The sequence below is a fragment of the Astatotilapia calliptera genome, chromosome 3 (genome assembly GCF_964374335.1).
Source record: "Astatotilapia calliptera chromosome 3, fAstCal68.1, whole genome shotgun sequence".
Classification (NCBI taxonomy): Eukaryota; Metazoa; Chordata; class Actinopteri; order Cichliformes; family Cichlidae; genus Astatotilapia; species Astatotilapia calliptera.
Window position 1 is genome coordinate 15,603,470 of NC_137424.1, and position 27,621 is coordinate 15,631,090.

General features: G+C 40.4%; 2 protein-coding genes and 1 long non-coding RNA gene across 3 annotated transcripts in view; 1 reads left to right on the plus strand and 2 right to left on the minus strand.

Moving 5' to 3' along the window:
• LOC145425230 (protein NLRC3-like) overlaps window positions 1-27,621 on the minus strand; it is a 611,895-nt gene that overhangs the window by 288,421 nt on the left and 295,853 nt on the right. The gene's annotated exons all lie outside the window — the stretch shown is intronic.
• The window catches only part of LOC113035369 (protein TANC1-like), a 49,119-nt gene continuing 38,882 nt past the window's right edge, over window positions 17,385-27,621 (minus strand). Inside the window, exon 15 of the mRNA XM_080299687.1 lies at window positions 17,385-26,390. Within this exon, the coding sequence (XP_080155813.1) occupies window positions 26,325-26,390 (66 nt within the window). The 3' untranslated portion in view covers window positions 17,385-26,324. The remainder of the gene's footprint in view (window positions 26,391-27,621) is intronic.
• On the plus strand, window positions 26,754-27,315 carry LOC145425340 (uncharacterized). The gene is made up of 2 exons (XR_013906007.1): window positions 26,754-26,982; window positions 27,065-27,315. It is a non-coding gene; the product is annotated as an uncharacterized LOC145425340 (long non-coding RNA).

The window sequence follows — 27,621 nt, forward strand, 5'->3', positions numbered from 1 at the left end:
ATAGGCTCGAAAGCCTACTACCAATTAAGCATATTAGGCGATGTGCATCTCTGTAATGAGAAGGGGTGTGGTCTAATGACATCAACACCCTATATCAGGTGTGCATAATTATTAGGCAACGTCCTTTCCTTTGGCAAAATGGGTCAAAAGAAGGACTTGACAGGCTCAGAAAAGTCAAAAATAGTGAGATATCTTGCAGAGGGATGCAGCAGTCTCAAAATTGCAAAGCTTCTGAAGCGTGATCATCGAACAATCAAGCGTTTCATTCAAAATAGTCAACAGGGTCGCAAGAAGCGTGTGGAAAAACCAAGGCGCAAAATAACTGCCCATGAACTGAGAAAAGTCAAGCGTGCAGCTGCCAAGATGCCACTTGCCACCAGTTTGGCCATATTTCAGAGCTGCAACATCACTGGAGTGCCCAAAAGCACAAGGTGTGCAATACTCAGAGACATGGCCAAGGTAAGAAAGGCTGAAAGACGACCACCACTGAACAAGACACACAAGCTGAAACATCAAGACTGGGCCAAGAAATATCTCAAGACTGGTTTTTCTAAGGTTTTATGGACTGATGAAATGAGAGTGAGTCTTGATGGGCCAGATGGATGGGCCCGTGGCTGGATTGGTAAAGGGCAGAGAGCTCCAGTCCGACTCAGACGCCAGCAAGGTGGAGGTGGAGTACTGGTTTGGGCTGGTATCATCAAGGATGAGCTTGTGGGGCCTTTTCGGGTTGAGGATGGAGTCAAGCTCAACTCCCAGTCCTACTGCCAGTTTCTGGAAGACACCTTCTTCAAGCAGTGGTACAGGAAGAAGTCTGCATCCTTCAAGAAAAACATGATTTTCATGCAGGACAATGCTCCATCACACGCGTCCAAGTACTCCACAGCGTGGCTGGCAAGAAAGGGTATAAAAGAAGAAAAACTAATGACATGGCCTCCTTGTTCACCTGATCTGAACCCCATTGAGAACCTGTGGTCCATCATCAAATGTGAGATTTAAAGGAGGGAAAACAGTACACCTCTCTGAACAGTGTCTGGGAGGCTGTGGTTGCTGCTGCACGCAATGTTGATGGTGAACAGATCAAAACACTGACAGAATCCATGGATGGCAGGCTTTTGAGTGTCCTTGCAAAGAAAGGTGGCTATATTGGTCGCTGATTTGTTTTTGTTTTGTTTTTGAATGTCAGAAATGTATATTTGTGAATGTGGAGATGTTATATTGGTTTCACTGGTAAAAATAAATAATTGAAATGGGTATATATTTGTTTTTTGTTAAGTTGCCTAATAATTATGCAGTAATAGTCACCTGCACACACAGATATCCCCCTAAAATAGCTAAAACTAAAAACAAACTAAAAACTACTTCCAAAAACATTCAGCTTTGATATTAATGAGTTTTTTGGGTTCATTGAGAACATGGTTGTTGTTCAATAATAACATTATTCCTCAAAAATACAACTTGCCTAATAATTCTGCACTCCCTGTAATGTGTCCTCCAAGGTGTTTGGTGGGAGCACTGAGTGAAACATAAGAGCTCTGGTAAAATAACAAACAGGGCTGTGAGAGCAACTGAAGTGATAAAAATACTGTTTAAAGATAAAAAACACTTTGATGTTCTCTCGTCACCTAACAAAGTCCAAACCCTGTGAACTATTTTAGCTTTAATAACTGTGGATTCAGGTATCCTGAACCCATCTTTGGACATTTGTAATTAAATATTTTAAAACTCCATCAGAGACTCCTGATGTGGCTGTTTGGAGAAGGAAAAGAGGGACAAAGTGCAGCGTCGAGCTGAGGCTTCATTCACTGCAAACCTACAGTTATGTTTCCTTATTTCTGCTGTTTGCATGTTCACAGCTGAAATAAAGCTGCCTCTTTGACTTCATCCTGTTGTGTTTGGGTCCAATCCTGCCTGCCACACAGCGCTACAGGACAAAGTCTAATATTTTTATCTTTTTAATGAATCTTTGGTCATATTTATCCAGGAAAACACAAACATGTAAAGGAGTCATCACAGGTCTCTGACCTCGTTGGTCCAGGTTCACCACTGAAGTGTGGAGGGTGAGGCATGGACTGGTCACTCCTCACAGACGGACAGCTGGATCCTGCAGACTGTGACCTCTGACCTCTGCAGACACAAACATGTTTTATTCAATGATCAATTCTCTGATGAAGTGATTGAAGCAGCTGTGATCACACAGACTGCAGATAATGCAGCTGTTTCCTGTCAGTAACAGTCCTCTTAGATTAGAGTTCAGCTTTTTACAGGAAAACAAATGTCCCTGAATGCAACAGTGAGACACAGTCTGCCTGTGTGGCTGTGATAGCTGCCGTTAGGAGCGCTCATGTGTTTGCAGTTAGACGAGGAGATGTTACCATCATGGACACGTTAACAAATCCTGCAGCATCACGTGGCACAAACACTTTGTGTTCCTGTCATCTGCAAGCAACAGGAAGTTCATTAATAAAGGCGGGATGGAGACGCGACTGTGATGGTTCTCCTTCATCCAGCTGTTACACACATCTGGGCTCACAGGACGAGCCTTTGTCTAATACAGCAGCTGCTCTCTGAACACTTTTCTGAAGAGGAGCTGCACAAACCTTTGTTTGCTTTCTAGAGCAGCGTATCAAAGTCAAACTACCCACTGCTAGCAGCTGTTTCTATCATAGTTTAGGATCCAGATGTGTGAGGTCTAAATTTACACCTCTGATTAAAATACATAGTTAAAAACAGCCAATTGAGTCCAAATGTGTCTTAAACCAGATAAACTGACAGTTACAGCTGAGCCTGTGTGTCCTTGGAGACACTGCTCTGCTACAGAGATGCATTTTAGAAACCAGGAAACATCAAAATCATTTAAATCAGAGAGTTCTTGTTACTAACAGCTCACCTCGCTGCAGCAGAGACTTTGAAATTAATGAAGTCATCTTTAGACGCGTCACTCTTACAGGACACAGAGCTGGGTGGAGGTCCAGGCTGGTTCCTGTGAATAATGATGGAGCAGTGATGTGAGTGCTGAGCTGTGACATGGAGAAGAGTCATGGACAGTTAGAGATGGTCATCTCACCTCTGAGCTTTGGTCTGGCTCTCATGTTCCCCACACAGAGTGCTTTTAGAGGGAGGGACTCCCTCCTCTCTGTCCTCACACTGATCCATGCTGCTCAGTTCACATCAGCTCACACACACTTTCTACCTTCACCTGCAGAGGAAACACAAATCAGCCCAGCGACACACTGACTGACCCACTCAGCACCCACTGATTGATTCAGACACGTTTTAATCCCCAAATGTTGATTCTGTTCATCTGGATGTTTTCAGTGGGAGAAACGTTTCATGACTCATCCAGGTGACTCCTTCAGTCTCAGCTGACTGCAGGTTTCCAACCTTATAAACAGGACATTTGCACAATGGCTGGGAGGTCATGACCATTGATCAACAACCACTGATCAATGGCCATGAGTCCCATTCACAGAGAGTTGGGGAATGTCTGCAATCACAGCATTACTAACCTAACCCTTACCTGGATGATTGAGCATCCAGACACTTTTTAATATTTTACTAATTTCTGAAGCTTTTTACCAACTTTGTTCAAATTGGTCTGCTGTCATTTTATTGTTGACAAAAAGAGATTTTGAGTTTGAGTGTTGACGTTTCCATGTGGGACTGTTGCTGCAACACCAGGATGTTACTACAGAATACACTTTATATTGTGAGCACTTGGATGTTAGTCCAGTGGTCCTAAACTGACACACCTGCACCTGGATTCATTCTGACCAGATTTTAGCCCAACAGTGTTTCATACTTAATACATCAGACACAAACTCTGCAGCTGTCATTGTGTGCAGTGTGTGTGCAGTGTGTGTGCAGTGTGTGTGCAGTGTGTGTGCAGTGTGTGTGCAGCGGGTCACTGTGTCCTATGAGTGTTATACTACAATAAACAGAGCCTGACCGCGGGCATAAAGAGGGCAAAAACCCACTTATGCTCTAAAGATGAAGTTCTGTTTCTCTTCAAATGACCCTCAGAGCATGTGGAGGGTCATTGAACGCATCACAGATTACCTCAAGAACAACAGGCTGAAGAACATAAAAACAAACGCAGAGTTTCTGTCTGACGGTTTGAACATGAAACAGGAATTATTGAGCAAAAACGGCCAGTTTACTAATTTATGATCAATCATCAACGCATTCACCTACAATACACGAATGAACATCACCAGTTAAACTGAAAATAACCTGCATACAAATACGACAGCAGACTATAGCGAACGAGCAGAGAAATGCATTTTATAGATGAAGTGTTGGCAGCGACTCTTAGGACAGCCTGTCTCACTGTCAGCAGTTAAACAACATCCACACACTGGAAGCCCGTTTCCGTCACTAAAAAAAAGAAGGATCCAGAACTCGAAATTTCGACTTATTTTATCGTAATTTCGACTTATTAACTTGGAATTTTGAAAAAACTAACTCAAAATTAAGAGTTAGTGCTGTCAATCAGTAATTTACGTGAATGACGTAATTTCCTTGTTACCCGGAAGCTGAAGCCCTCAGCTACAAATGCTACAGCTAAGATACCAGAATTACAGCCAGTCATAAATGCACAAGTCGCTGATTATTGTCTGTGTGGCTTCACAAATGATGAAATCCTTCTGTTATTAGCTGAATCACATGGCGTTAATATCAGCTAACGTACTCTCGAAAGCGCCGGTTTGTTGCGATGCGGGTTTGAGTGCGCATTGTAGCTGGATTACTGATTGGCAGAACTAACTCGACATTTCGAGCTACTTTCCTCAAAATTTTCGAGTTATAAGTCGAAATTTCGAGAATGGATCCTTTTTTGTGGCGGAAACGGGCTTCCATAACAGACTGATGGAGGCAGGAGAAGCTGCCTACAGACATCAGTCAGTGGATCCACAGTAACATCGAGTTCAGCTGCTGATCATCAACTGTTTCTGTCTCGTTCCCAGACTCTGATCTCACATAAAACGAAGCAGATTTATGCTGAAACTAAGCTGCACACAGCTGATGTCAGCCAGGAAAACAGTACAGACTGCTAACGTTACCTTAACATGGAGACGATCAACTGGGCCACAACATTCACGAAAGCGAAAGTAAAAGCGACGGAAGGAAACGATCAGAGAGGCGTTTGAGGGACGGTCAGAGTCAGGAACCTCAGAAACGCATCAGGCTGGAGTTTAATTCTGTTTTCATCTTTAGAAACATCTGGAAATAGTTATAAAAATGCTGCGTAATAAAGAAAAATAGTGTAGATTAGTTTGAGTTGTGTTTAGCTGAGCTGTGTCTTTAATCTGAAGTTCATTTTGTGGAGGAGCAGCAAGACTTTCAGTGTTACTCTCAGAGAAAGCCTCCCAAATGTCTGTTGTCTTAATAGTGGAATTATCTGGAAAATGAACCAGTTCTTATGAGCTGCTTTTCTGTATGAGCAATCAAAGCATTTTATACAGCGTGCTTCATTCACACAAGCACTTCTTTTTCTAACAATGACACTATGATGGATGCATCGGAGAGGAAGTCGGGGTTCCACATCTTGCCCAAGGATACCGTGGCGTGCAGACTGGAGCAGCCAGGGATCAAACCTCCAACCTTCCAGTTAGTAATTCTACCTGCTGAGCTACAGTCTGTACTTCCTGAACAACACACCCTCCTTTTGTTTCTTTATTTCCAGTAGCAACCAGGATCATAATGAACCCTGACTCCCACAGACACTCAGGAGCCACCTGCCCAGTAAGTCACCCGCTAACTGCAACTATCAGAGCCCTGACCTTCTGCAGAGACGAGTCACACTGAACACAGCAAGTGTCCCTGCTCTCAGATACAAAACCTGCCTTTAAAAGTTCAGAGTAATGAAATCAGCAGTTCTGGTTCTAGAATCTGTAGTCTCACACACATGTGCAGAGCACTTTTGTTGTTTTGATTCACATCGGTTGATATTCTGCTGCAAACAACTAATGAGGACATTTTCTAAAAGCTTTGAGTGTCCATCAGGATCCTGTAGAAACAGCTTCTGGCTGCAGCCACTGTGGAGCTCCACAGTAACCGGAAACACGTAACTTCAGTTAAATCGACTTTGACAGCGAAACTAAATTGCGTTTTTGTTACTATTGATGCTGCTGAGAAATAAAAATGGTTTTAAGTTTTTTTTAACACTCTGGGTTTGTTCAAAAAAATTCACCATCCCCTAAATTGTTCGTGGCCAAAAGTGACACTTGCTGTTTCGCTGATTTATTTATTTTTTTTACAGTACATCGCGTTGTGCGTTCTGATTGCTGTAGACCATTGTCAATCAATCTAGTCCAGTGTCTCCTGTACAGGAGCGGTCCCTAATAGGCCCACGGACCGGTCCGTGAGTCTTTTGGTACCGTTCCGCGAGAGTTGATCCTCCGGTGTGAAATGTATGGTTGTAGTTGTGTCTTATTTTGAAAGAACTATTTACGCGTTACCATAGTGACCAGAGAGCATTAAAAAGCAGAGAGGAGGACGTCACTGTCATTGTTGTTGGCGCACAGCTCAAGTCACGTTTATTATTATATTTACAAAATACCACAGTTTCTTTTTTTTATTCTTTTGTTGTATTTATCCGCGACACCTTAAAGGTCGTTCCCTGAAAATATTGTCTGACATTAAAGTGGTCTGTGGCGCAAAAAGGTTGGGGACTCCTGCTGTACAGTACAGAATGCGTTTAGCTTGTCGAATTTACATAAATCTTCGATCGCTAGCAGTGTAACTCTGAAGTGCTGCACTGTGTGTTTGTACGTTTTCTCCCAAACAAACACAACAATGTCGACGAAACGTTTTGCACCCTCAAATGCACCTTTAGGTTTCATTCCATGATACTGGACTTATGTTTCTACGAAGGTTTGAACTCTAAGAGTGTTTAACATGATAGTGATTTATTGATTCTAACCCTAAATCTATCCAGTAATGTCTGCACATATTTTCAGTACTGATTTTAAAGTGTTTTAATCCTTCTGTCACTCAGGGAACCCAATAAGGATTCAAATACTTCAAAAGTCAACCAATGACATTGATGTGTAAGACTATTTAATAATTATTTATTTTTTATATTTCATTTATTCATTCATTCTTTGCACTGTGATTTAACCCATCTTTGTGTAAAGCAGGGGTGTCAAACTCCAGGCCTTGAGAGCCAGCGTCCTGAAGCTTTTAAATGTATCTCTGCTGCAACACACCTGAATAAAATTATTAGGTCATTAGCATGACTCTACCCTACTCAAGTAAATTTAAATAAATGTAAGTACATACCACCAGGTAGCTCCACTCGTACCCAGTGTAACGGGAAGTGAGAGGGTTAGGTTTTGGCGCTTTGAATGTTCAGTTGTGTGATGCAGCGATTAACGTTTGAGTAAAATATTGGGCTCCCTCGTGTCTTCCCTACATTCCTCCACAATGTCCGTTTTTGCAAAAATGTACTTCTAGAAGTACTTTTATTGCACGATGTTCATTCACTCATGAGCTGCTGCAACATGAATCAAATGGCTGAACTGCCACCTTGGCGTGCAGTCAAGTTCTACAGTCTGCTAATGATCTAATAATAAGTATTAATATTCCTCACTCACCTTACTAAATGTTTGTGAACACAGCCAGAAACATTTGCATCACAAACACAGACTAGTGTTTATTAGCAGAAGCTTTTGGGTGGTTGCTCTCAAACCTGTGTACAAGTTGAAGCATTAATGGTCCCTTCACTGATTTCCAGGTATCCAATGTCAGGGCTAACAGATGGATTCAGACGCAGGCAGCGTTCTGGCAAGCAAAGGGTTGACAATTTATTAACACAGAAGGGAAACCACAGTGATGTGTATATACAGTGAATGGGGCAGGGCTTCAGGGCTCCAGGGGAAGGAATCCACACTCGCTCTCCACTCGGCCCAAACTCCGCCACTCCTCTTCTTACGCACACTCGCTTCTCCACAGCCACTCTTGCTCCAATTTCCACTTATGTTGACACACACAGGGATCACAGGTCAGGGTCCGCCACCAGTTCCGGGGAGATCTAAACACAAAGAGTCCAATTAGATCAATACGCCACACAACACTGAGAGAGTTTGTCTTAGGAGAGCTGAGAGCACGAACATGGGAGGTTCAACGTTCCAGTGCCGAATACTCCGTGCCGCAGCGTTAAATAGGCAAGGGGGACGCCGCCTGATCAACAACAGGTGTAGAAATCACCGCAGATACGTGGGCCAAGGGTGAGAGCCCACAATGAGCTCCACCCAGGGAAGCAGGAGAGAAAACAAAACAAACCTGTGGCCAACATGAGCGAGCCGGAGAGGCACAGGGACCATGACAGCCAATACCAAGTGCACAAGTTCACCCCAGATGGTTCCTCTTCTCTGTAACTTGGAGGATGTGGAGTAGGCTGTATTTTAATCAAAGACATATCAATCAATCAGTCAATCAATCAATCAATCAATCAATCAATCAATCAATCAATCAATCAATCAATCAATCAATCAATCAATAACCATGTCTAAAAACAACACAGGTTGACCAAAGTGCTGTACACAGTAAAAGAAAAAGTAAAAAGTAGAAACAAATACACACAATGAACAAAACAAAAAATAATCCCAAATTTCGTTTTTTTCCTGAAGGGGTCAAACACTTTTATGCAAGAATGACAGCGAGGTGAAAAACCTTCACCCGCAAGAAAACTCGAGCTGTGACTCATAGTACGAACACACACCTCACAGTAACACACTTTGTTTAATGTGAACTTTTTGCCAAGCTAGCTAATCCTGACCAACACACCAGACACAGAAGATAAAGGAACGATGTTTTACTGTTAGAGACAGAAAGGTTAAAACATTTTGGCAGAGAGCTAAAAGGGGCTAAAATTACCCAAAAAGAAATTCCATTTGACCAAAAACACTTAATTTTTAAAAAATTAAGTATATAGTTATGAATAATGAACAAATAATTAACAAACTGGGGTTTATAAATCGTGTAACACATCCTTATGGTAAGAAATTTTACCTTAATGCGTTACATGTGTTAGAAGTCAATGTATCTTTAACAATATACTCCTTATTTTATATCTCCTGATCCTTCACAGAGCTGCATGAACCTGTTGTTGATGTCAGAGAGTCAAACTCTGCTGAAGAGTGGGTTGTTTCCTGTTCAGCCACTGGTCGACCTGCTCCCACTGTAACACTCTCACAACAAGACCTCAGCTTCTCACAGTACAACACTGTCAGTGTGTCCAACACCAACGCTACATTCACTGTCACCACTACAGCTGTGCTCTCAGGTTCACGTAAACACAGCACACAGGTGGGATGTGCAGCACGAGTGCTCTCTGCTCCTCACAGAGAGGTGATGGAGACGATTCCTGAGGTCCAGCAGACGTCAGATTATCAGTGATGGTGAGAAACTGAGACGCAATAACAATGCATTGTGCTAGTATGCATTTTCTCTTTGATAAATAATTGATGTATTCATTTTGATCAGTGTCACATTTTTCCTGCTTTTTCAAGTTTCCTCCTGGATCATTGTATTAGCTGCAGTATTGGTGATGATGGTCTTTGTCAGTGTTGCTGCTCTGCAGTAGGCTACTCTTTAAAGAAAAAGACCAGATAACTTTCATTTTTCATTTCTTGTCATTTTTTTCTACACCAAAATCTATCCAATAATATCTGCATAACATTTTCTACTTGTGATTTAGTTATTAATTCTTTGCTTCATGATTCAATCGGTCTTTGTCTAGTATTAAATTTTATGTTTCCCATTTAATCCCACTGGCTTTAAAGTGTTTCACCAGATTTTTACGAAGTATTTCCAGTCTTTTGTTGTCTCTGTCCCAAATGTTCTGAAATGTGTTGCATGTATTAAAAGAAGTTGGACCAAAAAATGTACTATGTACTTATAAACTTACATTTATGAAAGCTGAACAAACATTGATGTACTTGACTTTTGTAACAGTGAAAAGGCGATCTGTTTTTATTGATAAATATATATGTTTGCATTACTGTTATTTAGATTGCCATGTTAGAACGTAGCAAACAACATTGTTTGTTCCTCTATGGTTTCTTTATTTTTACAAATCTAAATGTTTTTGGTCAAAAGATTAATAATTTCATATTGAGGTCAGATGGTCAGCAGTTTTGATGTTTTTGCAGAGATTTTATTTTTTGCAAAATAGCACAAGTAAACATTAAAAGTAGTTCCTAAATCAAGGCATTTATTATTAAGGCGGCCATTATTATGGCCCTGTGTGGAAAAAGTGATTGCCCCCTAAACCTAATAACTGGTTGGGCCACCCTGAGTAGAAACATCTGCAATAAAGTGTTTGGGATAACTGGCAATGAGTCCTTTACGAGGTGGTGGAAGAATTTCTGCCCACTCATCTTTGCAAAATTGTTGTAATTCAGCCACACTGGAGGGTTTTTGAGTATGAACCACCTTTCCAAGGTCACAGCACCTCAATCAGATTCACGTATGAACTTTGGCTAAGCCATTCCAAAGTCTTTATTTTGTTTTACTTAAGCTGCTTAGAGGTGGACTTGTTGGTGTGCTTTGGATCAAGTGCACTTCAGCTTGTGGTCGTGAACAGATGGCCAGACATTCTCCTTCAGGATCCCAGAAACTGGATTCTGTTCATCTTGACGTTGCATCTCCAGACTGAGAGATCTCAATTACTTTGTTTCTTATTTGCTTCTGAATTTCCTTGGATTGCGCCATGATGTGTAGTTTTTGAGGATCTTTTGGTCTACTCTACTTTGTCAGACAGGTCCTGTTTAAGTGATTGATTCAGCACAGGTTTGGCAGTAATCGGGCCTGGCTATGACTATGGAAAAATTGTATATTTTCTATTGATAAATGCAAATATTTTATGTCTGTTATGTGCATTGCCGTGTGGAGAATATAAGGAAAACAATTGTGTGGTTTACCTTGTTTCTTCCTCTTAGATTTCTTGATTTTTTTTAAAAATTGCAATAACTTTATGTTAATTTCAGTGCACTTTCACATTTCTTTAAATTCAAACTACAGTCCTGTGAATAACTAGAAACACTTCTAGCAGCACAAATGTGAGCTAATTGTTTTCTGCTTGACTTTATCAGTCTCTCATATTGTTGTGGAGGAATGTTGGCCCACTCTTCATTACAACGTTGCTTCAGTTCTTTGAGCTTTGTGGGCATTTATTTAAGCACAGCTCTCTGAATGTCCCAGGTTGAGGTCTGCACTTTGCTTTTCAGCTATTCTGCTGTAGATTTGCTGCTGTGTTTGGGATCATTGTTTGACTGCAAGACCTAAACTTTACCTATTAAACAGTTAACTCTGTATTTTACACTTTATGTGAATATTGTTGCAGATTTCAATTATTAATGTTTTTATAACTTTGTTCTTTCTTATATTTAATATTATACAATATTTATACTTCATGTCTCTGTCTTCTTTTGAACACTCCAGCACAGCATCACTATAACTTTGTCCTCACTGACAATAAAGCTGTTTTATATATTTCATTGCAAATGTTTCAAGCAATTTGTAGCTGTATCTTAAGATATTTTGTTAATAATATAGTATTTTATATTGTTTTTTTCCCCATATTTGAGAAATATTTAACATGTAAAAGTCTGTTTATGTACAATTTGGTGATATTAGCCCTGATTATTGGAGGAACTTGTACATGAAGCAGATTTCTGAGACTTCAGATTTGAAGGTTGTTGTCATATAATCTAAATGATGGCAGATTAACGTTCCCTACCTCTGTCCTACAACCACAGGACTCCTTTGCATTCGACTGATAGAAATTTCAAGCTCAGTGTTAATGAAGATTTCAAAGGCCTTAGTGCAGGGGTAGGGAACGTCTAAAACCTGCAGGGACACCGGCCCTCGAGGCCTGGAGTTCCCTACCGCTGCCTTAGTGTGAAAGGAATGAAGCTGTAGCGCCTCCCAGTGGTTGAAAAGAGGTACACAAGAGGTTAGAAATAAGAGGCTGTAGAAATAACATTACAGAAAAGCAGGACATGCTCAAGCAAAACATTATAGAAAGTCTGTCACGGTTCTGGGTCAGTTTGACCCAGTATTTTGAGTTGTCATGTTTTTGCAGGTTTAGTTTAGTTCCATGTGTCATTTTCTGTCTCTCTCTCTATGTCGAGTCTGCGTCTTAGTGTGATGGTTTCTTGTTCCTGTTTTATTGTGAAGGTCTGCGTCTCATGTGAGTGTGTTCAGTTTGACCTCTGTCTCGTCTTGTTGATTATTCCCAGCTGTGTCCACCACCTGTGTGTAATTCCCCTGTGTTTCTCTGTGTATTTAAGTCGTGTCCTCTGTCATTGTAGTTGCTGGTGCGTCTGTGTGTCCACCATGTCTCACCCGTGTGTTCTCCCTGCTGTCCATCTCCTCTGCTCGTTCTTGTCCAGGTTTGTGCTCTGGAGTTTAGTTGTTTCCAGTCTAGTTTACTTCGTGCTCCATTTGCTGTTTGTCCATATTTATTTTTGTGTTCAATAAACCACCTTCACTTCTCCACTACTGCCTGCGATTGGATCCTCATTTATTATTTTCACACGGCTCTCCTCACCCGCCGTGACAGTACGGACCAGCCAGATATGGATCCAGCGGCAGTCACCCCACCTAGGGAGCTTCAGGAGGCCGTTATCGACTCTGCTTCTAAATTGATTTACCAGCTGTTAGAGCATGAGGGAGAAGTGTCTCTTTACACTGTGGAAGCCAACCTACAACACCTTATTTCCAGTTACCCCTGGTTATTGGACTCACTGCGTCCGCTCGTACAGAATTTTGTTCTTCACGAGCTTCACCTACACCCCCCCGCCGCTACCGCTCGCCTGCTCGTGCAGTGATATCATCAGTGACAAGTCAGGTGATAGAGGCTAATGCAAAATGGTGTTTCAGTGAGGCACAATTTATTATGACAATACATTTTTTTTAAATACTCAGTATGAATTAAACAGGTTAAAGGTCAATGCTCTGTTGTAATATAAAGACAAAATGATTGACAGCAGCCCAGCAATATCAGTAAAACGCAAATTAGCCACATGGTGCAATGTAAGGAGCTCTGTGATTGGTTAGGAAAGGACAGACTGGCCACCTCGATTTTTCTTCACCGCACATTGATCCATAGCTTTGCTCTGTAAAGGCTAACAAAGTGCTTTTGCTTTACAAAGACATTCAGCGTCGGTATTCACTCTTTTAAAATGCCACTGAACACTGGAGTGAAATGGAGCCCTGATCCTCAGAGTTTTATTGTTGCTAACATTTCTTATAGATAGCACAGATAGTGCCCCACTGCAGTAATCACTCATGTCTAGATATTCCTGTTAAAAACGAGTTTTTCCTCCCCACTGACTGTAACATGGCAAACATAGCAAACGGATAATCCAGCTGAAGCTTCAGACAGCCGTCAGACAGTGAAACACTGCCATCTGCTGGACGCGAGTAACACAGACGCTGAAGGAAAAGCACTCAGAAGGAAAAGCACGCACACTTGGAAGACTTGACCATTTGCACAAAATGAATGGCTGACACTGGACAGATGAGAGAATGTGGATGGTCACACCCTCGTGCATTAAAGAGGGCTTTCAGTTCATTGAAAACACAAAACCAAACACACAAAAGACACAATGAGACAGCTGATCAGTTTGCTTCACTAAATCATCGACACAAGCCGTGTTGTAGAGGGTACTGCAGCCGTGGCAGGTTATCATCTTAATGTGGCCCTGACACTCCATCGTACGCCACAAAGCTGTGAATAAATGAAAAGCAAAGAGGCATCATCACTAACATAATAACTGTAGAAGTTATCCCGCTGCATTACATTTATCAGGATATCGTAATAAATGTTCATATGTTGCTTTGACCCATCATTGTTGTCATTAATATCGGTACGTGACACTGGACACTTCCTGTCATTCATATGTCCTGACTTTGTGATCAGTGTAGCAGCTTGAAAATAACTGCTTGGTTAACAGCAGGTGTACAGGCAGGTGCTCTGATCAAATAACATGTTTGGCTAAAGAAACACAAAATAAAAACATGTAAATAGGAACACCCACATCTCTACTTCTTCTTCTATTTTCCATTTCACACTTACAAAAAAGTTCTCCTGCGTAGGTGTTGAGACAAATATATGTCAATTTAATACTTCAGACAGGCCCCAGAGCAGGTCTGAACAATTAGTCCACTTAAAATCAAAACTGCAATTTGAAACCATGCAATTAGCAATTTTGCAAAGAAAACTTGGCTAGGCTAAGCTAAGCTAACTGTTAGACAAAGTAGAGGAGTTGGAAGAGTAAAGGATTCTGGTTAACTCCAGTTCAACTTAACATTAAATTAAACTGACAAATATCATGTTTATATTCATATCTTAGTCTTTTGATGAGCTCTATCTTATAAATCTATTAGACTCAGACGAGGTCGGCACAGGGACAGGCCTCGGGGGTCCAGGCCCACCCGGTGAAGTGCTTCTTCCCCAACATCTTCTGATGTACTTCATTTATACATTTTGGTAATGAAGTACTTAAACTACCACCTCACTGATTAGTTATTGCAGTGTGAGCTCAGTTCAATTAATCAGGTCACAGTAGTTTAGCACTTCTACAGCAATCATGCAACCAGCATGACTGAGGAGGACACTGGGTGGACGGGCTTTGCAGGTCAGACTTTGAAACTATCTTTTATTGTCATTACGCCAAAAGCAGTGAAATTATATGCTGTCCCATTCAGTGCAAATAAAGAATCTGTGTTTACTGACAGGACAAAGCACTGAACATGATTTCATCTGTTAACCTGGACAAATTCCAAAACAATTCCTTATTATTTCTTTTTCTTAAGTAAAACCAGTAAAAGCTTCTACTTCAAAAATATGGACTTAACACTGAGATCCTGATATTTTAGACCAGTTGAATTTAGATGATCTTTTTTAGTTCATTCAGTTTGCTGGTTCTAACGACGACGGTCTTCATCAGTTTTAATGTCACTGTGACTCATATCTCTGCATGGCTGTTTTGTTCTGAGTGCACTGTGACAATGAAGTTAAGATCCGGTGATCAGCACAGCAGCCTGGGAGTGACTGCTTGGTTAACGACAAGGTTTACAAGACCTGATCAAATGTCACACTGGAAATATTTTGCAAGTGAAACAGCAAATGAAAAAATATAAATATGTTAACTGGACCACCTACATTGTTTCGAGAGCAGAACTAAAGAGTGCGACCCATCACTTCAGTTTCAGCATATAATTTCTATTTAACACTCAAAAAAATCTGTTGTACAAGTATTAAAAATATTTTCACAAATGAAATTGACATGCCTGAGATGAAAACATTACTCATACAAGTTGTCAGGTAAAGTCTATAGCACTGTTACATCTAAATATGGACACTGAGCTGGGACGATGTCACAGATCTGAGCCTCTGCACCTTCACTATACGTTTGTGTATGTCAGGCCTGTCCTGTATCTCTCCACCACCTGATCCAACACACCACCAAATCCTGATCAGCTGATCATCTCTGCTCCTCTAATCACCTGAATATCCAAGTATCCGAAAGTGTCCATCGATCTGACAATACAATTGTAAAACCGATCACTGACCTGTGCCCTCATGTGTTCTGTGCACTTGTGAACACACTTCCTTATGGAGTACGTTTATTAAGGACACTCTTTCATTAGCACACAGGTTCAATAACACAACAAATAACCTCCAATAAACCTTTTAATAAACTGTCATTGGAGGCTGATGTGTTCTCTCTTGGCTTGTTTTCTTGTTGTGTGCCACACAGAAAATAAATGCATGGTGTCTTAACTCACTGATACGGGGATATCAATGAGCACAGAGTCCAGCCAACGATGGCACAAAGTCAAACCTCCTTCAAGGAAACTGGAGAGTCCAACACTTGCATTGAGGCTACCCCAACAATATCAATATGGTGTAACTTCCTGCTCTAACTCAGGCTCCTTCCCCACAAGAAAGATGATATTTTATGTACTCGAAGTCAGACCTGGAATCTGCGGGTCAGACTTCCTGGGCCCCCGACCCCTGACCTCTGAGATTTTCATGTCTTGTATTTTATAATATTTATCTTTTGTTCTCCTGCCAAAATTGTAAACACTGTCATCATGCCATATTGCACTGTTGTTCGATCAGCTTCATTAAATATACTTTTATATATACTTTTATCCTTTGTTTTGTTATACATCCATTTAAACCCTCATATGAAATTATTACAACCAACTGGTAGTAAAACAAAAATAAAAAGATTGTTCAACATTTTAACTGCAAATGGTCAAAACACTCACTTTATTTGCCAAAAATTATACTTAAAAAGGGGAAAAAGAAGTGTTAATAGTTTATTTGAAAGGTCAAAATATACCAACACATCTTTTTATTTTAAATCTATTTGTTTGTGCATTAATTTTTTTTCTAAAGCCAGATGTGGAAAAACAGGCTGCATCTACATGCAGGTTCTTGTGGTCAGTGGTCATCATATTTGCATTATCTTTCTGAGTCACAAGCAGGGAAGTGTTAAAGTTTCCTAGAAGTGGTGGGCCAGTGATGTAGGTGTGGATGCAAAGGATTATTTGAGGTGGTGCTGATCAGAAGTATAAAAATCAAAGTGTCCAGATCCAAACACACTTTGTTCCTCTGTGACAGAAGTGAACTAGAACTCACAGCAGCATCTGAACTGCAGAAGAGATCTCTGCTCATCTCCGTCTGCATTCCTCTTTTGGTAAGAACTTATTATGTATCATTTAAAATGATTTTCCTTTTAAAGCTGGGCAGCAGGCTCACGTTGAACATCTCCATAAACTGTCATAATTCTGCTGCTACACTAAACACTGCATTCGGTGAGCACACTAAACTTACGTAAGCTGTATATTTGCACGGTGAGAGACCTGTTTTTGCTGATTTGTGTTCAAATACAACAAGATCTTATTTAAACTGACTGTCAGATGTTGCCTATCCAGTTATGTAATGAACCCACTATATACATGAACCACAGACCCTTCACCACATCTTCATCACCTGCTGTTCCAGACAACCAACTTATACCTGAACCACTGCAGGTTAATCATCATCATTAGTAAAGGAAAAAAAGGTGAGTGTCTTATTATTTTTATTTTGCAGTGTGTCACTGTTACTACAGAGCACACTGAAACATATGACAGGAAAGAATAACTGAGTGCAGAAAGGCTTTTATATTAAATCGGATTTAAACTTTGTTCTTAATGAACCGGATCTATTATGACCTGGACTTTTATCTATAAAATGGGCTTGTGAAACCCAGAGAAAAACTCTCTCAATATATCTGTAGATATAAATATATATTTATCCAAATCACATCAAGTAAAAAAGGCAAAATGACAAAATTAAAAAAAAAGAATAACAAAAAGTATAAATGAAAACACAAAATTTTAAGGCAAAAACAAATATCTTGATGTCTTAATACGATGAATATAAAATATAAAGTAATACAACAAGGTTAAATATCTAAACATTTAAACTACTTCAGCTTTTCAAAGCTTCTTTTTCCAGTTGAAAATGACATCATCACGCCTGAATCTGCTTCCAGGAGCCGTCCAGATCAGGCTTGTTCAGGATATTTAGAAATCGTCCTAACAGTTGAAAAATAAAAAATAAACAGAGAACAAAGTAATATATATGATTAGAAATAAATAAAAAAGAAAACTATAAATAAAACGACTTCTTTCATTTAAAGAAAAAGGTCTATCAGTCCTCTTGTCGTGTGTGTTTGCAGCTCACAAAGACGACTTACTGAGCTTCAGGATCCAAAAGGATGTATCTGCCAAATTCTTAATGTGGAAAAACGTCCATGTGTTTTCTTCTCCAGGAGACGATGAAGACACTGTTTGTCTGCACGATGCTCGTGCTGCTCTTTGCTTCCGGATTTTCCAAAGTGAACAATTTTCAACCAAGCGAGCACCGACCTGAAGAAACACCTTATGAAAAGTTTAGAAGACAGCATGTAGATGCTAAGATGACTGAAAAGCTGTGTAACGCAGAAATATCAAATAGGAATATCTACAAACTTGACAACAGTTGTAAGGAAACCAACACATTCATCCTCAGCATTCCAGCAAAGGTCAAATCCATTTGTAGAGGTGATGGGAGGTACGATGAAAATAGCGGCATGACGTATAGTACCGCAACGTTTCGCATAATTAAATGTAAGCTAAAGCATCAGGGAGCCAGGAAACCCAGCTGCCAGTATGAAGGCAGGCTTCTCACTAACAGGATCATTGTGGTGAAATGTGAAGGGAAGTTACCTGTGCACTTCGATCGGGACCTTCTACCCTCTGAGAGCAACGATGGCGAGCAACTGTGAGGAAAGAGTGGTGTGGAGGGGGGGCGTGGTCTGCGATGCTGCTGCAGGTGAGATGGATGTACCTGCGCTGCATTTGCTATCACGCCTCGCCAACTTAAAAGGCTTTGTGCTGTCTGAGTTGTTGGTGTTGTGGATGTGTTGGCTGGCAGTCCACAGACAGACTGATTTACACAACTGTGGAAAAAATAAAATTAATAAATAAAATAAATTGGAAAACATAGATGTGTCATTATTTCATATAGATTTCAAATAACATACCATTTGATGTCAACATGGTTTAGTTGCATTTGCAGTGCTCGTGCTGTTATATTCTTATGATTCTGTTCATTTTATGAGTGTATCCTTCAGCCTTGCTTCACATATTTACTGCTGCTTGATCAGCTTTAGTCCTGCTAGCATCAGCACAGGTAGAAACAGATCACACATCAGAGAATCGGCCGTGCATCTAAATGCAAATGGAAACTAAAAATGAAAACATAGATAACTGAGCTGAACTTCATAGATCTGAAAGTTGACCAATGCATACATAGTGCTAAAAATCAGGTATCGGGAAAACACATTATTTTATATTATGCTGAAGTCAATTGTTATCCTTTTTTAAAACTATATCATATAATAAAGTCTGTTTTGAAGTTTACTATGGTAAAAAAAATATTTTAAGGCTCTTCAGATATACTGTAACTTCATAGGTATGAACCATCAAAGCATTTTCATCATGAATATAAAACTTCATTAGGTAGATCTGTTCAAATACTCATTAATGCAAATATCTGATCAGCCAATCACATGGCAGCAACTCAATGCAGGTGTAAAAGGTGAGGTCTAAAAAGAACCTTTAAGAAAATATGAATCATCTTAATCAGTCTTTAATTATGAAGCAATGGCCTAACTCCCTCTGACAAACAGACCTGTGGCAAAATTTATAAACCACTTTTGACTTTTTCCAAGGTGAACATTGTCTGGCAGCAGGTGCCCTTCCCCTCCCAGATCACGGTTCATATCTGATTTTCAGCTCTAAAGTTTATTTTTCTCTTCATAACAACTGTGCAAAGGATGATTTCTGAGGATGATGACTCATTGAAAATGCTTGGATGCTGACAATTATGCAGAGTCAGGCATGGAAAGGCTGCTCTTTGTGACAGGTGGGTGCTGTCATACATGGGTGTAGCTGCCAGCTGTCCTCGAGGCTTCACCTCTGCTAAACGTGTGTCTCTGAACTTGACCTGGTCTCATAAACTCTCCTGTGATTTTTATTTTGCATCCTTGGTTATTCAAATGAATGATTAATATATTAATATGAATCTATACAGATTTGTCCACACTGGATATGACAGTAAGAGTTAGTAAAGCTCTGTTAACGTGTCCCTCTACAGCCTGTTGTTTCTTAGTTTCACCAGTGAAACTGAATTAAAAACAAAACATAGATGACATATTGTCGCCTAGGCAACCACCAAGCTCCCAGTGCCTACAGACATTCACTAAAACATGCTGGTCATTGGATCGTTTGAATAAATACCTTTAACTAAATATCAATGTTTTCGACATGTCTTAGTTTACATTATTACACAGTTATTATGAGAGAGCATGTCTAATATTTTTCCACTAAACAGTCGTCTTCTCCATTGGTTTGTTTGTAACAACCATTTATAAAAACTTGTGTTTTGCTTTTGTTTTATTTTTAACTGCAATTCTGGTCGAGTAGCTTTTATAGTGTTAATTCAACATATACTACAAAATAAAATGACTTTTTTTAAAGTACATTTGTGGACATTTTATTTTCAAACTATCCAATCACAGAATCAAATGCACAAAGCCTGTGATGTCATCAAAGGCACAAAGCTTGTGATGTCATCACATTCTGTCATTGGAAGGAGAAATTCAGTCAACTGTAGCAACTCTTTGGTGGCAGAACTACAAAACAACCTGTTTGTTAAAACCAAGATAAGGAAGACACAGAGACGCAGAAGCAGACGCAGACGCAGACGCAGAAGCAGACGCAGACGCAGAAGCAGACGCAGAAGCAGACGCATATAAAATGGCAGAAGCACAGATGGAAGTGGTCGTGAGCCCAAATATAACAGTTTTGCAAAGATCGGAAAATGACCTCAAAAAAGCCCAAACACCAAATCCTGAAACACGTCCTCTGGCACAAGTTCAAACAGAAGTGGTCGTGAAAGGCAAGAAAAAAAGGGGGCAAAAACAGAAAAGAGTGGCTGAAGAACCCAGACGACCGATTACTCGGGCGTATGCTCGGGCTCTTCTAGAAGCCCAAAACAACGTGGCTGATGGAAGCAACCTGAGAAATGAAGAAGTGTCAGGAAACCCTGAAGGAACCTCTGAAAGGGAAAACCCTGAATCCCTCCCTATGTCAGAACCAAAGGACGACGTGAATATGGAGACAGAGGCAAACATGAATAACGCCAGTGGACAAAACCCTGGGCCAAATGGAGGGACGTGGCAACATCAGCCAAATCCCAGATTTATACCCCATCATGGCAGAGTCCAGTATGATTCATGTTGTGAGATTGCTGCTCTCAGGCATCAACTACAAGCTTCCCAAAACCACCAGAACGAGCTTTACTGGAAACTGGTAGCTGCTAATAAGAGGGCTTCTTATTACCAGTCTAAGGTGACCAAACTTCATGCACAGATGATCGCCGACAAAAAACAGCATGAAGAAACAATTAAAGAGCTCATAGAGCAACTGGAGGAGGCTAATGATAATAATAAGCCTGATAAGAGCAAAACAGAGGTTCAAGCAAAGGACAACCAAGCAGTTGTCATGCTGGATGACATGATCCGTGTCCTGCACGAAGACGTCAGCGACCCTACCACAGAGCAGTGTGTGGATTCTTCTACACAAACCACAGAGGCTTCACACACGGACTGTGTAGGTCTGAAGGAGGCTCAATTTGAAGTCCAATACAAGACTCAACAAGAGCAAATAGGAACACTCCAACAACAGCTCCTAGAAGCTCAACACCAACTCAAGGAACAGGAAGACAAACATAGGCAGGACCAGGAGACACTGAACATGGAAATCAGTCAGCTTAAATCCCAGCTCTGCTCCAACAAGGAGCTTCATGACATGAAAGTAGAGACTCTTTATCAAGAGTTGAAAGAAGTCAAAGCGTCCTACATTAAAATCACACAGGAGCAAAATGAACAAAATTCCAACACAGCAAATGGAAAATCTGAGCTTCTGGTGGAAAAAGACACCAAAGAACAGGACAAGGAAGAAGAAGAAGACTCCCTGACATCAACTGAGATGTCTCTGCATGACTCTCTACAACAAACAGAAGACAGAGAGAAAACGATAACTACCAATCCAGCTGAACTCGAAACTGAAGCTAAGACTGTGCCAGAGAAAAAACCCAAGAAGAAGAAGAGGAACTGGCTGCGTCGGCTTTTCAGCTGTACCAGTCCACAGACAGACTGATTTACACAACTGTGGAAAAAATAAATAAATACAAAAAAAATAAATAAATTGGAAAATATAGATGTGTCATTATTTCATATAGATTTCAAATAACATACCATTTGATGTCAACATGTTTTAGTTGCATTTGCAGTGCTCGTGCTGTTATATTCTTATGATTCTGTTCATTTTATGAGTGTATCCTTCAGCCTTGCTTCACATATTTACTGCTGCTTGATCAGCTTTAGTCCTGCTAGCATCAGCACAGGTAGAAACAGATCACACATCAGAGAATCGGCCGTGCATCTAAATGCAAATGGAAACTAAAAATGAAAACATAGATAACTGAGCTGAACTTCATAGATCTGAAAGTTGACCAATGCATACATAGTGCTAAAAATCAGGTATCGGGAAAACACATTATTTTATATTATGCTGATGTCAGGGCTCTGAGTGCGGGCAGGTGGAAATGTGGATCCAAATGCAGGACTCCGAGACGAAATGTAACTAAAACCACAGCTTTTATTGCTGGCATGAAACAAAAACAGAAACCAAACCATGAAACCAAGCAGGAACACACAGGCAGGGTCTGAGGGTACGACGCGACACCAAGCGTGGGAAAACACAGGGCTTAAATACACAGGGTAGTAATGAGGGAATGGGCCACAGAAGGGAGACACAGCTGGGGGAGCTGAACTTCATAGATCTGAAAGTTGACCAATGCATACATAGTGACAACACATTATTTTATATTATGCTGAAGTCAGTTTTTATCCAATTTTATAACTATATCATATAATAAAGTCTGTTTTGAAGTTTACTATGGTAACAATTCATCTTTTTAGGCTTTTCAGAAACACTGTAACTTCATAGGTATGAACCAACAAACCATTTTTCATCATGACAATAAAAAATAAATCTAAAGGAGATAAACATCACAACTGTTCAACCAAGCATTAAGTCCATTTTGAAACAAAGAACGATGTACACTCAGCCAATCACATGGCAGCAACTCAATGCAGTGTAAAAGGTGAGATGTAAAATAAAACAATTAAAAATATTAATTAATCTTAATCAATCTTAAAATATGAAGCAATCTTCTAACTCCCCTTTACATACAAAGCTGTGGCCAACCTTACAAACCATTTTGAATTTTTTCCAGCCGAGGCGTTCAAAATAACCAAACTGCTAATAGTCACGGTTTAATTTGGGCAGCTGCCTGCCTAATATAATGTAAAATCATCACAATATTTTACACAAAGAGAGTAAATGTATCCTTGTACTCAGCTAAGACAGCTGGGCTGCTGTGGCTTGTGTTTATGTTCACAGTGACATCTGATTTAAAAGCAGACTGTCATGGTTGCGGCTGTGTGCAGGCAGGATGAGGACCCAAACGCAAGCTCACGGAGGCAGGAATGAACTCAAAACACAGCTTTATTGCTGGAGAGAGAAACCATACAACCTAAACGAGGAAACTATAACGTAATACACAGAGAAACACACGGCCATGAATGAGGGAGAACGCGACACAGAACTGAGGGAGACGCAGACATAAATACACAGAGGGTTAACGAGGGAAGTGGGAGCACACGGGGAACACAGGTGACACTGATAATCATAACAAGACACGGCAGGAGTGAACGCAACACTGACGGGAGACTGTCAAAGTAAAACAGGAAGTACACGGAGGTTCAGAGAGGAGGAGAGACAGCACGGGGAGAGCACGGACATAACGGGCTGGGAAAACATGGAATAAAACTCAAGGAGGGGAAACGAGGGCTCACAGATAAACAGAGGGGCACACAGGAGGTAATCAAATAAGGAACATCTTAACAGAAACCATGGCATAAATAAAGAACAACACACAAAACATATGAAAACTAAGAATGCTGGGCCAACATGGCCCAGGATCATGACAGACAGCAAAAGACACTGAGCAGCATATCAGTCAGCATGGGAAAAATGCCATAGATTTAAGGAACCAGGCTAAAATAATTGGTTTCTAGTGGGTTCTATTGTAAGTGCTCTATATTTCAGCATGACATACTGTATGCATCCTACACTGAGAACCCTTGAAGCTGATCATCAGGGTATGCTGTGTACTTCTTACACAGAAGATAAAATAACATGCAAAGATTTTAGATGGTTGTGGTTGGTCCTTACACACAGATGTAAGGTCAAAAAAAAAATCACCCACAATGGATCGTTCACAGACGCTGGTCCAGTGGAACCCACTTCCACAAAGGCTGCACCTGCTCTGGCAGAACAGGAAGCATCAACTACATAGTAGCTATTTTCATAATTAAGACATCAACTATAGGTGTTCCCAAAATGTGCCATGTTGTCTGCACACCTGACAGCTCAATAAGTCCTGTGTTGATTACAGATGGTGGTTGTTTCCAGAAACAGCACTTGCATAAAACAAGTACAGAGCACTTTATGAGCCAACCTGCTTCTTTAATGAGCATTTAGGTTGTTTGTATTCAGTGTTCACAGATAATATGCTCATTAAAAGGGGGGATCCACTATGTCCTTCTTCACAATCCTGTCTGCCAACTTTAAGAAGAAATCAGAGTGACGCAGAAGCTTTAAAACAGTGTTCAGAATAATCAGTGATGCTTTTATCTGAACTGATGACAGATAAAGATGAACGTGAGTGTGGCAGAAGAGTCAGTTCTCCCTCTTTCTTGGAAGTATACAAAAGTCTGTTGTTTCTAAAAAGTTCATAAACAAACAACAAGTTCTTACAGAATGAGACGTGAAGCCTGGAGACGAGCAGTTCAGACACGCTGTTATTAAATTCTACCTGAGCAGGTTATAGTTCACCTCAGTTACGGAAGAACAAATAACACTTGGCTCTGGGAGCTTCAGTTTTCATACACTGTCGTAGCACCACCCTAAGCCATCATTTGCATCAACACCTACATCACTAGCCCAGCAGTTCTAAGAAACTTCTCTGTTTGTGGTTCAGAACCTAATGTGACACCAATGAGCACAACAGCATGCAGCTGCAGGTTGTTGTTCATACCTGGCTTTACAATAAAGAGCCATGTTTGCAGGCAGCTGTTTGAAGTTTTGTGTAAAATATCATTTTTATAGAAATAAACCAAATGTGTCTAAATATATTAAGTAAACAATCAGAATAAGAACATTTTGAAATAAAATCCAAAAACTGCATCTGGCTTAGTTTTTGTTGAATAAATAATGACTCTGTGTAATATGTCATGTGTTGTATATGTAAGTTGTATTTGTACAATGAAGCCAGGCTTTCTTTGTGTTAGCTGCCTGACAGAACCTAAAACTCTAGTCAGAGATTGCAGGTGTCACAACAGACATGATCAGCTTTCTCTGTCGATCCTATCTTTCTGTTTCACACTCTGTGCACTCATAGAAAAAATCTTTAAAAAAAACAATCACATGACTCTTCTTCCACACAACATGATCCCTGAGTGCCGCCTGCTCCAACCAGACATGTTCTCACAGCGACGATGGTGATAATTAAAATCTACAAAGAACGTGATAAACATTATTAAAATGCAGCACTGTTAAAGCAACGTGATTAATGCTGCATTAAAATGAGCCTTTAGCACATAGAGATGATTCAACAGTTTCATTTGACTTCATTGTTTCTAAGGCAGATGCTACACCAGTGAAGGTGCACTTAGTTTTCACACACTGCTTCTGCATTGTGTCTTAGTTTTAGTGGATTAAATAATGACACAGTGTTTGTTTGTTTTTCTTTAGTAACAAATGACCTCAGACCAGCTTATAATATTTTATAAACAAATAAGCATAAATGCATAAACTCAGCCTGGAATCACATGGGATAAACATGGGATGTGCATTTTTTTATTTGTTTTGTGTTACTGAGTCTTGCAAGAATGCCAACCTTACCAGCAGCAGCTTGGTTTTTTTGTTTGTTGTTTTTTTAATTGAATGAGTGCTGAAAGTTGAGCAACAGCTGTGACAACGAGAGAAGATGGAGCCAATCAGAAACAACTGTGAAAATGTACAATATGCAAGCTAAGAAAGCAAAGTGTAGCAATGTTGCCATCATTTTTGTTATTGTGGGATTTTTTTCAACATTCACTGAAAATCACTTCTCTCATATTTCCTCTTTATTATTTTCATCACTGTTTAAGAAACGTAACAAAGTCTTATAAAGCATCTAAACCAGCATCATGAAGTGATGTTTAAAGATGGCAGCAAGCTCACAGCATCTCTCAACTCAAGAGCAACATTCAAAGTGCACAGGCTGAAGGAAAGTATTGATTTTATCACATGCAATTACAATACGCCTTTTCATCTGTATCTGGATGTACAATGGGTATCGTTGTTTGTCCCAGCAGTTTACAATACAGAATGTGCACGTCTGTGGGGCTTTTATAAAGATTTCTATTTGCATTGATACGATTGCTTGGATCACAAATTGTTCTAACTTGATTAAAGTCACCAATGATAAAGGTATTCTTGCGCTTACAGTTACCATTATTATCTCTGTTTGCTATCAGATCATCACATCCCCCTTGTGGGATCATGTTGATGATATGCTGGTTTTCTGAACACGTCCGTTAGTCATGCAGAGCACAGTGCCAGAGAGCGCCACCAGCAGGAACATGGAAGTCTTCATTGTATTTCTATATCGAAAAAGTAAACAGAGTGAATATATAAATCAGTATTATTTCATTTCATTTATTAACTTGTTTATTTTTGTTTCCTAAATGTTAATCGTGCTTAACTATTAAAGTAAAAATACAGATAGATAGGAAACTCTCTGAAAAGTCAAACTGTTTTCAGTGAGTTTATATATTTGCCAGAGGAAAGGTCAGAATCTGCATATCTGACCACTTTGAATCAATTTATATCTAAACAGAAATCAGTAAAAGTTCAAATCAGTTTATCAATATCCTCACTTATGAGGATATTGATATTCGTATAACTGGAGTTATTATAGATTTTCATACATGACATTTGTGAAAAAGGTGAGGGTGTCAGGGTCCCTGTGTCTACCCGGTCGCCTCAGTGTGGCTACATGTGTTTTTTTGTTTTGATTTTGTCCCCGCTCTCTCCCTCCCTCCTTCTCTCACTGCCTGGGCGGAGCTCATCTGTGGGCTCCTGCCCTTGGCCCACGCACCTGGTGACACCTGTGGCTCATCACCCAACAGTGTTCCAGTCCCCTTATAAGATGGCAGCCCTGTATTTCTCGTCGCTGGACCGTTGCCGACTCTCGTCAGTGTTAACCCCAGCTCAGTTCGTTCTCGTGTTTCCCTAGCGATCTTCTTACAGTAACCTTTTGCATCTCTGTGAATAGATTTCCCTGGACCTGCCCCTGTGTTACCTGAGCGATCAAGTGTGTGAGGATTGGAGCGAGCTTTTGTGTTTCTTGTGGAGTGTGAAGAGGAGCGTGGAGCGTGGATGGAGTGAGGACTTTGGAGCGTGTGTGGACTGCAAGTGTCTTTCCCCCCTCCTGTTCGTGTGTGGATTCCCGGAACCCGTCTTTTCCCCACTGTGTAAATAGATCACCTGGTGCTTCTGTAAATAAAAAACCTTTATTGTTCCCTACTCAGAGCCTACGCGTGAGTCCGTTCAGTCCCGTTGTGACAGAGGGTAAGGACGTAAATCGACTGGTAAAGAGGGACTGGTGAAGAGTCTGCAGCCGCAGCACCGATCCATCTGTCCATCTCCTGTTCCCTTCTCTGATCACTCGTGAACAAGACTGCGAGTTTTGTAACTTAATAAAAGCAGTAATTTGTTTGCCAGAGTGCCCCTTCCACATCACACCCTGTTCTTTCCTTCTTGTCTTATATGAAAATTCACTTTGTGTAGCTTTTTGGGAAATTGTTAAACTTCAGGAAGATTCTGAACATG